Here is a 13,846-nt window from a genome sequence, read left to right on the forward strand (position 1 = left end):
GTTTCACTTATAACGCACGTGTATCCCACACACGGGGGTCAGAGGTAGAATAATGCCACCGAATACTTCTACCGGAAAATCATCAATCACACAATAGGGTAGCACGAATTTGAAGAAAATAGGGATAGGGCACAAACTAGTTTTGGACGAAAACCCTCACTCACCCGAGGGTGACATGCTTCATCATTGGGTTTCTCCAACACATGGGGGCCGCAAGGTACCCCATGTGGGCTACAACTTAAACCCTAGTGGGAAGGAGCTGGAGTGCAAAGCGCGTATAAGATCTCCACACTCAAGGGTAAGGAGGGGCAGAGTGCAAAAATTAAACAGTGATTAAAAACGACCTACTCAGGGGCACCAATTTTTATTCTTCCTCCCAAAGAGTGGTAGTATTTAAAAAGCAAGTGAAAAAGGGTTAAATATATACCCCTTGTTCTAATTAGGTCGACATTTTTCAGCCATAATGACAACTAAGTTCTGGGCTTTCTTCAGGACCTATGGACCTAAGTCACTCTGCTAGCAAAAAGTGCAAAAAATTATAGTATAAAGTTTTCATTGCTAAAGCCACAATACTTGACCAATTTTGTCAATCCTCTTTAGTTGATAGTCAAAAGGGCTCTGCAAAATGAAACAATAGAACAGTGAATTATCGCTCATAAGATTAGTGTTGTGCCATAAAGAATATTTAGATTCTTATCATTAGTTATAAAAACCATTGCTCTTACCTAGACTTTATCAATGTCATTCCACTCAACCGTCATCAGAGTCACTCACCTCTGTCAGTTTCTGTTATTGAGATAAAAATGAATAGGCAGAAGCAGAATAAATTTGATTGTATGGTCCAGCCTAAATCACAGAACACCCTATTAGTGTATTCATAGAAAGAACATTCTAAATATAGTATTTCAAAAATAACATATGGGCTAGTCTAAATGATTTATAATAGTTGCCCATTCTCCTAAAAATAATAACAACACACTCTAGGATGATTATCTTTGAAGTGACATCAAAGTTGGTGAGTGAGCTTTACCTTTACATTTCAAGGGATCTAATACAGCTCAAATCACTCGAATGTCACCAATCGTGAAATAAAGATTCCAGACTCCACCACTCGCATTTTTTGGGGGGATTATAACGCACGGCCTTCACACATTTATGACTACAGTGCCAAAGTCAGTTTTATTACAACAGTACAGCAGAAATGACATGGGAAAAATTGTTTTCATCCTCACATATTGCACATTACAAGAACTATTACACAAGGAAACCTCTTTAAAAGTCCCATGGCCTCTTTAATGTGATTTTACCGTTATGCACATTTGACCCGTTGCACCCTGGTCTTGGTTAAATAGTTAAAAAATAAAAATAAAACCCATATTCATGAAAAATTCAATGTGATGAACCATACATGCAGATAGAGCAGAGTATAATGTGCTATTTCTAATCATTAGCAGGAACATGATGACCTATATGATGCAGAAGGTATAGCGCTTCTAGGCACCCTGGCTCAACTTTAGCCATCCCCTTCATTCTCCAGCAATTAAGTAGTATCCTTGAGAAACCGCTTGAGATTTTTACTCTGATATTCAGAACCCCACACGATCACTTTATATCCCATGTACATTTAACATTTTACTACGAATCCTAAAATGTCTGTGCTTGTTGATTGAAGCTGAGACTTGGAAACACAAGGGGCATCTCCGTGACGAGAGGTACATGGCCACCCTATGCAAGGTGGGCACGTTTTTTGAGTCTTGTGGGGGGCGAAGGCATAAGGCTCGTAGCATCTGCTGGCTGTATACGTCCTGTGAGGTCATGCATATGCTCCCCGTGACATAACTGTGGGGAGGGGGTGGTGGGGGTTGGCGGTGAAACGGGTAAGGGTCTCTGTAGGGCCCCTTCTTTCACTTGGATGTAATCAAAAGCAGGGTCATTAAAAGATCTTTTACGATCGATGTACTTATTGTGTGCTCTCGTCAGAGCTGTGTCACCGGCGTCCGCCCCTCCCCCACCCTCCAACAAAGCATTGGTCAGCTGCTCAGTCTATTCTTATAATGGTACAGAGAAACGCCTTATATTGTTAATTTACACGGGCGGGCATATATAGCAGACGGCCAGACAAAGTTCAGAACCCGGAACAAAAGCGGGAAGAAAACCCAAGGCAGTTCCATGAAAGGGAAAACCTCCAAACGCTCTTTACTTCCCGCTCTGTGCGTGTCTGCTAACAGAACGCCTTATATTGTTAATTTACATGTGCATATAGCAGACACAGTTCAGAACCCGAACAAAAGCGTGAAGAAAACCAAGGCAGAACGTCAAACGAGCACGCGAGTGGTGTGCGCACGCGCACCACAGCGAGACATCTCGTTTGAATTGTCGTGCACGCGTATGGGCACGATAATTCAAACCAGATGGTGCCTGTGCGGGTAACTGCACGCAATGGGCCATGGGCTGAGCAAAGGCGGGACATGCACCCGCCTTTGCCCAATTGCGTGCTGTCTTTTTTTAAAAGATGCACGCAAAGGCCAATAGCCTGGGACAAACCAAAAGCACACGCACGAGCGTTTGGTGAGATTTCTAAAGCCCTTACATAAAGCAGAGCAGCGCATGCGCGCTGTGCTAGGCTCGACCTAAAAAGGAGTTTAAAAAATGACAGTCCTTTAAAGCTAATAAAAATCTTTCCTCTGCACTAAGACCATCTAAAATTGCATATCAAATGAAAATCTCATAGCCTGCGATTTAAAAATGTTTTTTTTAAAACCTTTCCTAAAATGCCATGAAAAAAAGAATCCAGCAATGTAGGTGAATTGGCACATTTCACACCAAACCAACATTTTTAGATCTCTTCAACTTCTACAAGTCTTGCCAACTGCGTCCGAGTATAAAAAGGGTTTAAGAAATTCGAAATTTTAATAGTGTACATTTCTTTTCTACATTCAGGCGAATTTAAATAAATAGAAATAACGTATCTGCTTGCCACAAGTGTCTTGCGTGATATAGTTGAGTTCTTCACTATTGAATAATTCAAATCATTTTTTTAAAACAATTTCTACCCTGGAGCACAGTTCAAAATTTGACTGACTTAACGTCGTTATTAATTTGAAAGCATTTAGAGAAAACTGCTTCACAGCCACCTGTTCCTTTAGCCTCTGAGCCCACTTTAAATTTCATCCCAGCAAAACAAAGCAATTTTGTCCTGCCGGGACATTCCAAAACCCTAGGATTTGCAGCATAATTGTACAATGCCAGAGGTTAATCTGCTTTCCATCCTCATTGCTTGCGACATTGAAGAGCTAGATACGATTCAACAGGATTCTCAAGTATTGCCCTTCGATACAGCACCAAATGAGGCGTGGGCGTTATCAAGTAACCGAATAAATAAAGCAATCCAATTCTGTTCCTGTTTTTCACCAAAGCAGTAGATCTCTGCACCATATACCAATTGGGCGTGAACCATCACTTTAAAAGCAGTTAAAACTGGTGATTAAAAAGGGCAGCCAAAATCTCTTCTCCCATAATGGTTGATGCAGCTTGTGATTTTCAAACCTAAATATTCATATTCCACAATCATTTATTTTTAAAGCTCATACCTAAATATCTCCCCTTTAGTTTCACCTATATCGCAATAGAAGTATTTAATCTTGGATCGAAACAGTAAAGTTTTAGCTTCATTCATGTTAATAGGTTTTTTTTTTAAACTGTATTGTATTAGTTTTGATAATACAAGAAAAATAAAGAGACATACAGAGCAAGAGTTCAGCTTTACACATATTATCCCAATGATTACGAAGTAAAGGCGATAACAGACATTCGCTTCACCCTTCCGGTGCCACAGCCGCAAAGCAGTGTGCACAATGTTTAGTGCACAGTGTGGAATGAACCAAGTCCACGAGCAAAACACCCAAGAAGGAGTACATTCATTTTGCGCTCGGTCACCATAAATATGGAAAGGCTAACATCTTTCAGTACAATTAACCCTCTGCTTCCGAGCTATCTCAAGCTATTGGGCCCAGATCAGTACCTCCTCCGCCACCCCCTTGTCAGTGCGTGACATTCTCATGAGGTGTTCCTCTGCTACCCCCATTCCATTTGGTCCCTCAGCCACTGAGCCACCAGTGGGACTCTAGCGCCCAACCACCTGATGGCCACACAACGCTTCACCAGGAGGAGTGCCAACTGAGAACGTTTATAAAGGTTTTCCATCCCCTGGGTCTTTCCATCCTGCCCAATAAGCAAGCGAGTGGTTTTAAAGGGATCATCATTCCAGTGGCAACACTTGGCCCCAGTAGGACTGGACACCGGCACGTTCCCAGGCCGGATGCAAAAGGTGCTACCTTCCTCCTCACAGTGCGCACATCTGGCACCTCCAGTGGGATCCATTTTGTGCAGTTTAGAAAGTGTCACGTACGTACTGTGTAGAAAGTAGCAGTTTGAATCTGTTGACACCAGACAATGCGCGCACCAGGGCAGATGCACAAGCCCAGCCAGGAACTGAAACCGGCTCTTCCAGTTCTCGCTCCCAGGCTCCTTGCGCTGTGAATGGCTGTTGCCAAAAGGAAAGATGATGGACGGAATGCCTAATAAATCAAACATTCACCCCAGTCACAGATCTGGGTTAAATCCATTGTTTTTTTGCACACCACACCATTCAAGTTTAGACCCAGCCATATCCAAACCAGTCTTGACCCTGTGCCTCATGGGAACAGTCCAGCCCGAACTGCCAAGCCAGAAACTGCCTGGATCAGAAACAAGCATCCTGGGACTGGTTTCGGAGTAACACCCATCATCAGCCAGGCTAGCTTGAATTTGGTGGTGTAGCGAGCACGGGACGCACGTCTGGGCATACCCTTCCCACTTAGGGTGACAAATGCAAAACAAGCAGATGATGGACAGAATGCTGAATAAATCAAACAGTGGCCTCCCACTCACAGATCTGGGTTAAATCCATTGTTTTTTTGCACACCACGCCATTCCAGTTTAGAACCAGCCATATGCTAATCAGTCTTGACCCTGCTGGCTGTTTATTCACGGCACCCCAGATCCATGTTAATAGTTACGTTTTTCATTCACAATTTTTATAAAATTCTGTTAATTTTAATTGGAGTCCTATTTGTGTCACGTCCATAATTACAAGGTTATTTTCATTACAGAAGACACAGAACAGGACACGGAAGCTGAGCTCCCCACACACCTTAAAAAGGCAATGGCGAGATCGGCTAAATAAAGTGCAAATTATGTGGGGCTAAAACACAGCCTTGATGTAGACTATTTTTAGTTGGAAATGTTTTGGACGAAAAGGCACTTTCAAACTAATTCCACCCTGTAGAGCTCTTGCAATCTTGAAAATAATCCTTGAGGTATATTCATTTCCTCTAGTTTCTCCCAGAATATGTCCCTTTAGAACAAATCAGATGCCACTTCGAAGTTGACAAAACAGCGGGTTGCCTTTATCTCTGGCTTCTGTGCAGTTGTCCATACACTAAACTATGGCCCACCATTGAATGACTTGCTTTAAACCTACCTTGCTCAATAAAACTCATGAATCTCAATCCAATCTTTCACTGGTTGGAGTATTATCTTTGCATTAACTTTGCACACTATCTATAATGCTTACAAATCAATATTTTGGGGGGGGCAGGTGGTTCATCTTTCTTAAAAATTGGCTTTATGAAGGCCCCTTTCCAACTTTTAGGGAAATGCCCGTCATTGTCTCATGCTTAAATAAAAGATCAAAAATTCTATCCCACCAGTCACCCTTAGACCTAATTATAATCGCTGAAAGTTCGTCTGGGCAGCACGTTTTTTAACTTGAATTGTGTGCTACAAGCAGAGACCTGCTGTGTCCAGCAAGAGAGCTGATGACCACAAGTCTATGGTTTGATTTCCAACAGCTCGGTTGTTGGGTTCAGTCTTTACACGCTCTGGTTCACCCAGTGTGCTGTTTCTGCCATGCATGCCCTGCGATGATTGTCCGTTTTGCGTTGGTCTCCATCCCCATAGAAGGGACCCTGGGCGTCCTCGCCCAACAGGCAGAATGCAAAGCACAACTTGCTTACGTGGCCAGGCGAAACAACATGAGGAATAACTCAGACCAGGGGCTCGCCGCGTGTCGGGTTGTAAAGGCCAGCTTAAAGGACAGATAGGAAACCCCAGCTTCAGCATTAGTCACATTTTACCTTGTGGGTCTTTGTTTGTCCTTTGCATTACCCACATTTTTTCCTGTCATTTGGTTTCTTGCTGTCTTATTTATTGCGATGCTTGTCCCTTGCACCCGAATACCTTGTACATTAGTGAACTATAAAACCATGAATTAAACGAAATAACCATGGCTTCGTTCTGTCTGACAAGTAGAATTGGGTACACAGCGATACAATACAGTACCCTAGATTCCTGCTGGTTGTAGCCAGGTTAAATCTTTGTGGGCTCTTCAGTGTAAGTAGCTGGCAGTTGGCTTGGCAGTAGTAACACTCCTGTGCGTTCCTACATGTTTGATCTCGTCCCAAGCTAGACAAGAATATTGAATCTGCAAACGCACTAGTCATGCGATTGACTGCAAGGAGCCCAGGATGTGCCAGAAATGTCTGTTTCTGGAGGGGGTATTTTGTGATCAGCTGATGGTTAGTGAATGCAGAAAGAGAGAGCGTTAGTGTGTGTGAGATTTCACAGAGAGAGCAAACATCACACACCAGTGTTCTTACGAAGCACAATGGCGCCATTGGCATTACGGAGATTTGCAGACATTATCTATCCCTGCAGCCAGAAGGGATTGGCCCCAATAGTAATGTACCTGGATTATCTGTGAATTATTCCCTGGTTTTGACTGGAAAACGTTAGTGTTGGTGATGTATATGTATAGTTATGTCTGTTGTTTTTGTGCATGTTTTATTTAAAGATGAGTGAATCTATTGCTTGAGTGGTACGGTAAGTGGGCACTTGAGAGGGTGGTTGGTGCCCCTTGCCTGGAATGAGTGACCTCATTCAATGACTGGGGGCCATTCGGTATGCAGAAGCTTAATATGCATGCTATCCAATGCAGTAACCTCTATGCGTTCTCCACAGGGTATCCCGTGTGTGCCGACTGTGGCAGGGTGCTGCTGCAAACCCCATACTCTGGCAGAAAGTGTCCATGAGCTTCTGCTGGACGGTGCCCCAGAAGAAACTGCAGGAGCAGAACCAGAGGAAAGCCCTGGCCACGGTACAGTGGCTGGCCGAGAACAGGTGGGCTTGTTGTGCATGGTAGGGAGACTGATGGGAGTGGGTAGTAGTGCGATGGGCTCTCTATGGCCGAGGAGATAGGAGGATGTTGGGAAGGAGGATGATAGGTAATGGGAGGGTAGGGATCGTACAGTGGCTAGTGGGCTGTGTACGCACAGGAGGGAGGGTGAAGGAAAAGAGTGCTAGAGCAATGGCAGGTGGGCTCTCCTGGGCGGTGAGGGCAGTGAGTGGTGGGTTCTGTGTTCATGTGGATGGAGGGTGATAGGAGGGCTGTGGCAGTAAATCTTGGTGTGCACAGGTAAAGAGGATGATGGAAGGGCAGTGGAAGGTGTTTGTGTGGATGGAGGGTGATGGGAGGGCTGTGGCAGTAAAGCTTGGACGGTGTTCGGATGGCTGGTGGTTGATGTAAGGATGCTGGCACGATGGGAGAGTAATAGAATGCACTCGGTCACTCTCATGCGGTGGAGGATGAAGGGTGCTGTCATACCAGAATCAGCACTTGTCCTGTGGTAGGAAATGTAGTGCATGCTTATGAGAACTTTCAAAGACTGGAATTGTAGACATTTAACAAAGAAATGTACTTCATTTGTTTTTACTTGGCACTTTCTATGCAGCCTCCGTGCAGGTGCATACTCTACTTAGACATTTGGGGCAAGGAACTTTTTTCACTTTTAATAGTTCTTTTTTCTAATTGTGGACTTTATGTTCATTCAGAGAACTGTTGCTACTCTTTATACTGCCATGGAGTTAAAATATCCGCACCTGGTGCCTAGAAGCAAACTGATTTGTATTGTTCGATTAAACAACAAATCAACCTGCTCCTTCCTGACTCGCAGCACGGCTTGAGGAGGTCATAGAGCGCAAAGTTGTGCATCATTCAGTGCCTTGTGTTCGACTATCTTCTAATTGATTCTTTTCTGTACTCTCTCTGGCTCTAATACAGACTCCATGGACAGCTGTTCACATAGCTTCAAATAGTTGTACTGTGCACCCGACTGTCAATCAGTCCTTCAGGACTTCTGTTGCAAATGTGGCGAACACCCACAGAGTCCATCTTTGCTGTGCTTTCTGAGCTTTTGCAATGTATTTCCTAAATGCGCACAAACAGCTACAAGACTTTAAGAGGGGCAGTTGAATTGGCAAATGTCATAGAACATCACCATATTTAGTGGTTGTTTAGTGATCTAGATTTCTTCACATTGGAAAATGTTTACCCCGTGTAGTTTAAGGATGTGGAAACCTGGAACCTTACCCTGTGACTTATCTGTCCTGTAGACAGACAGCAGACATAGGGTTATAGCTATCAAATGTACGCAACAACAAAGTGTTAAAGTTGTCGTTTTCTCTTGAGTTCACTAGGACCTTTGAGAACGAGGAAGATTGTGGAAACCTACACAAAGCATAGCTTCATGGTCGCAGAGATGTCTATATTTATATTTTCTCCCTAAACATGTAAACCAAGATCAGCACTAGTGAAAGCCCACAGCCCTAGCAACCCAAAGTCTACTTCCTGTATATTCTGTTCTTCTCCCTCCTATCACCAGGGTTTGAACGCAGCTCTCCTCCTTCTTATATAACATACCGTGTATTATTAGAGTGAACATTCACCAGCAATAGCGAGACGATGAGGTCTCGCTATTATTGACGGATAACAGATGTTTGCTGTTACCCAGTTCACTGGTGCTCATTGTAGAGACCTAATAAGGTTGAAGGCTGAGTGGAATCACAAACACTCAATACCTCTGACCATTGGGCCAAACACTGAATCCTGGATCAGATGTGCTAGTCCCCTACTCCCCATACTGGGCTTTCCTTATTCCCTTTTCTTTAGCTTTCTAATCGTGTTTTATTGCCCTCTCCTTCCCTCCTTTTCACTCTTCATCACCCATTCTTCCCCATCATCCATGCCAACATTTGTCACTTCTTTCCTGTTCTTTCCACCCATCTCCACCTCAGTTCTTCCAAGTTCCTCTTTCTTCCTACCTTTCTTCCTTCAGCCATTTTGTCCCCCCTCCAATTCGTCCCCGCTCTCATGGTCTTCCCACTCTCTCATGCTCTTAGCCTTTCTCGTCCTTGTTTCTACTTCTTTGCTCTCTGCCATCTCGCCACTTCTCCTCTGTTTCATAGGTTACTCCTTAATTTGCAAGCCAACTGGGCAAAGACCTAGGTGAAAGGGAGCAGCCTCGATGCGCGCTCCTTCCAAGCCCCACCTTTGAGAAATGATAGCGCTTGTCTTAACTCCATCACACAGGAGTGAGTAGAGCTCCCTTAGCCATACAATGATGTAAGGTTTCTAATTCATCTAGCCAGGAACCTTTTGAATAAACTGCCAGTTAATCATATTGAAAGATCTTTTGATATCCAACGATACTATTGCTGCGCCTCTCTCTGTCTTTCGACCCTCGTGAGAGCAGTCTGGAATTTGAATTCAGTTCCAGCCCAGGGTAAATCCCTTGTAATCCAGATGTAGCTGAGCTGTCCTGGTTATTGGGCTAGTTGTATTCGAACATAGTTGCCAGATGCCTTCTGCCTTTAGTGATCTGGAGTGAGTATCGGAACAAGGCATGGTTGTCTTCTTCGTAATATCTGCAGTCACTCAGTTTTAGTGGGGCTTAATTATCACGTATAGTCTTTTCATAACATATACTCTGAATCTGTTCACTTTAGCAACAGTAAAAGCAAGGATTACAATCGGGAATTTCAATCTGATTATTATCTTGTGAGAGGAGAGCTGCTTTGCACGGCTCCTCTAGTTCTCATTACCTTCAACAATGCGGTTTAATGCTTTTGCTTGATGCAGACTCGAGGCCTACCACCAGAGTAGATCCCTCCGGTCTAGCTCCCCAAGGCTCCTGCACATCCAGAGGGTCCACAGTGCTAGACAAGGTGGGAGAGCCTTCACCTTTTTTTTTTTAAAGAGTTTTAATTTTAATTTTGAAAACTATCTGTACAGCAATATGTACATCTTATTACTTGGCATTTCCGAGTTCTTATGTTCAAGATCATGGTTGGCATACACACACATGATTGCGATGTGAACATACATATCACACATATCCTCTAATAAAGAACTGGGCATAATGAACCAGTGATATCATGGGGACAATGCCCTCAGTGGCTGGTGGTCGCAGACATCCCCCAACTCAAACGTTCCTTCTCCCTCGCAGATATCCCGGCCCCCCTCCCTGTGCAGTGCCTATATCCTTCACCTTCTTGACTACTAATCTTTGGAATTCACTTCTGCCCCGCCTGCGACTTGCTGCATCTGAAAGGATTTTCAGGAAAGGCTTAAAGACCCACCTGTTCAATGCTTGGCTTTGGCATCTAGTGTCTTAAATGTGTTTGCGAGGCAGCCCTGCTGCTAGCGTTGAGACGCTCCATCTGGAGTTGCCGTGTGCTCTATAAATGCCATTGTATTGTTATGTATTGTTACACACTGGTAGGGGTCTATAAAACCTTAAATCCTTGGGGTCTTTGTCTGGTTGGGGGACCTTATTAAGAACAACTTCCCACAGTTTCAGTGATAGCCTCACAATTGTTCGAGGCTCAGTTTATAACTCTTCGGTTTTTTTTATAAGCAGATCACTGTATGTTTACTGCCTGGTTTCTTGGTTCATTGGCTTGTGCTCTCTCAGGTGGCTATATTATTCAGTTAATGGCCTCTGCAGTATCTTACTGCTCCTCTCTGATCCCATAACCCAGTTGCTCAAGCTTTACCGCTGCTCCCACAATCCACTCTCCCCCAGAGCTGCGGTTAGATTGACATAACACCTTTTCTTGTCACAGGTTTTCTCTCCTGCAGGAATTTGCTCTGCATCACTGGAAGAATCACGTGCCGCAGGTCGTACAGGTATGATGGACTGCAAGAAGAGGGTGGTGGTGGCTTGTCCAGAGCTGAATGGGTGGGAGTGAAGGGTGGCAGACAGGTAGAGTGGCTAGTATGGCTCATTGCACCTCTGCAGAGTCTGTTGGTCACTGTGTGTGACTCCATTGGCATGGAGAAGTTGCTGCTACTGGGCGGGTGCTGTGCATTGTGGTGCTTAACGAAGAAGATAGAAAGTTTTTGGTTTGATGTAATATCAAATATTTTGATTTGAAAGGATTCTTATTATCCATAAGCCTCTGTAAATGACAAAGCCTATTGCTCCTGGTCCACTATCTGAAATCCCCTCAAAATTTCGTAAAAGCATGAATGCTGGAGGTCAACAAACACCATATTACCTCCTCTGGGAAAAGTTTCCTCACAGAGCTTTCACTCGCCCACATCACATACAAGATTCGGTGGGTGGGTTGGGCATGTTTTACTGTATGAATGGAGCACCATTCTGTGAGTTCTTTTGTTGCTTTTTTCTCTAGTACATTAAGACACTACAAAGGCAACTTAACCCCTTGCATGCCCGCCCCTTTCCCCGCCCAGTGCCGCGCTTTGTATTAGCGGGCGGAGTTCATGACGAGCTGGACTCGTCATGGGCACAGCGCCACCGCAGCCCATGACGAGTCCAGCTCGTCATGGGCACTGAAGGGGTTAAAGCTCTAACTGGGCAGAGGAGCGATAGAAATGGAAACAAGCAAGAGTCAATGAGGAAGAAGCTTTGCAATGTGAGCATCTAACTGGACAGAGAAATAGTTGACAATGGTTTGTTTGACTTGGGTACCTGGAAGGCACGTAGGGATGGTCCTGGAGGGATGTAAAGAAGGGTGAGGAGGCGAGCTCAGGTCAGAAGTGAGGGCTGGCTGATATCAGCTGTGCTGGAGTTCTCTCATAATTGCTTGAGGTACTGCAAGGAGAGCAGAATCCAGTTTTGCCTTGGCGTCGCCTTAGCACTTGCCTTTTATAGTGTACTGGGGCTGTGTAGTGGGCTTTTAGAGTTTAAGACCCCACCCTAGGTAATCTAGCTGGTTAGTTTTGACCTAATGAGTTTTGAAGTTTAAGTCTATTAGAGCTTCGGCGCAACACTGGAAGGTGTGAAAGATTGTGGGGGAGGGGAAGGCACAACCTTAGGCATTTTAATCCAGGGATTTCAGGGCAAACAGCAAAAGGCTGACTTTACAGGACTTAAACCTTATGACTGCTGGGTTCCTGACAAAAGGAACATAGTCGACAAGGACATGGGGAGGGGCTTATTAACGTTGTGAGACCTGGGAATGCCCTTATGTAGTATATGGGTCATAGAATGGGAATCCATGATTTGTGATGGTTTGCATTTGGAGACTTCACAACTAGAATTTGATCCCCTGGTAGATACTGTGGGTGGGGGTGTTTTCGTTTGTCTTGAATGGGAGTGCTTCTGTTGCAGAATGTGCTGCTGTAGGACACATGCTGTGCATGCTTCTGCCAACGAGTGTTGGGGCGTGGATGTTGCAAGTTGTTTTTCTTCCAAGATGAGGTTTCAAGGTGACTCATGATATCTCTTCCGAAACCCACAATGCTCCAGGACATTGAGCTCCACCTAGATTTTTTGTTTCCGGCATCGTGTTCAAACGTTTCTTCAAGACTCATAAAACTGAAGCTTATTACTTCACCCCGTGCACAGTTAAATGTGATACATTGGTCGCAAGTAAGTGGGCAGTGGGATGACCTGGTGTTTGTTGAGGCCAGTGTTCAACACAAATTGCAATAGTGGAACAAGAACAACTCGTTACTGGGCAGGTTATTCCTTGACCCCCAACCACAAGTCACCATCAACATGGACACCTCTTTTAAGCTGGGGAGCACGTATGAACCTGCTCACGGTGTAGGGCTTCCCCGGCAGCAATGCCTACACATTGATGTTCTGGAACTGATGACGCTCAAAAGCTGGGGAGCACATATGAACCAGCTGACGATGTAGGGCTTCCTCTGCAGCAATGCCTACACATTGATCTTCTGGAACCGATGGCACTTATGCTGGGGAGCACATATAAACCAGCTGACGATGTAGGGCTTCCTCTGCAGCAATGCCTACACATTGATCTTCTGGATCCGATGGCACTTATGCTGGGGAGCACATATAAACCAGCTGACGATGTAGGGCTTCCTCTGCAGCAATGCCTACACATTCATGTTCTGATAGTGATGGCAGTTCAGACGGTGCTGTAAACCTTTCACAGCCTAATTCTCATTAAGACAGTACCAATTCACACACATAGCAAGACTACAATGTACTAACAAAAGGAAGAGAATACACACTTGCCACAATTGTACACAATAGCGCAAGCAGCCTGACACTAGATCATGTCTCCTGGTCCTCTTTGTAATGCAACATCTCCCAGGATGGACAACACCTTTTTGGACCTGCTCAGCGAGCGAGCGCTTCAACAAACACATGAATAGGAAATCAGCAACCAGTTGCTTCGACAATATTTCCCCAATTGCAGAAACACCCCAGTAGCTTTCCAACATGCAGGAACACAAAATGCCAACGCTCCGTCTTCAGGTACCCACCCCCAAAGTCCATGGGACCATCACTATAGATGAACTGGTCTGGAATATTTGCTTATGCTTTCCTCCCTCTGCCACTTATCCTAGATGTACTGAGGAAGATGAGGCAGACACCAGTGAGGTTAATCCTCATAGCTCCCACCTGGGCACAGCAGCCGTGGTACTCACTAGTTCTGGAAATGCTCGTATAATACCAATTAAAAGCTAACT

The 13,846-nt window shown here is 44.6% G+C and overlaps 1 protein-coding gene across 2 annotated transcripts in view; it reads left to right on the forward strand.

Annotated features, from left to right (window-relative positions):
- The window catches only part of FBXL6 (F-box and leucine rich repeat protein 6), a 102,847-nt gene that overhangs the window by 44,694 nt on the left and 44,307 nt on the right, over positions 1-13,846 (forward strand). For both annotated transcript variants that reach the window (XM_085604335.1, XM_085604334.1), the window contains 2 exons: positions 7,060-7,218; positions 11,002-11,065. In XM_085604335.1, coding sequence (XP_085460461.1) covers positions 7,060-7,218; positions 11,002-11,065 — 223 coding nt within the window. The remainder of the gene's footprint in view (positions 1-7,059; positions 7,219-11,001; positions 11,066-13,846) is intronic.

Source organism: Triturus cristatus, chromosome 5_1 (assembly GCF_964204655.1).
Source record: "Triturus cristatus chromosome 5_1, aTriCri1.1, whole genome shotgun sequence".
Classification (NCBI taxonomy): domain Eukaryota; kingdom Metazoa; phylum Chordata; class Amphibia; order Caudata; family Salamandridae; genus Triturus; species Triturus cristatus.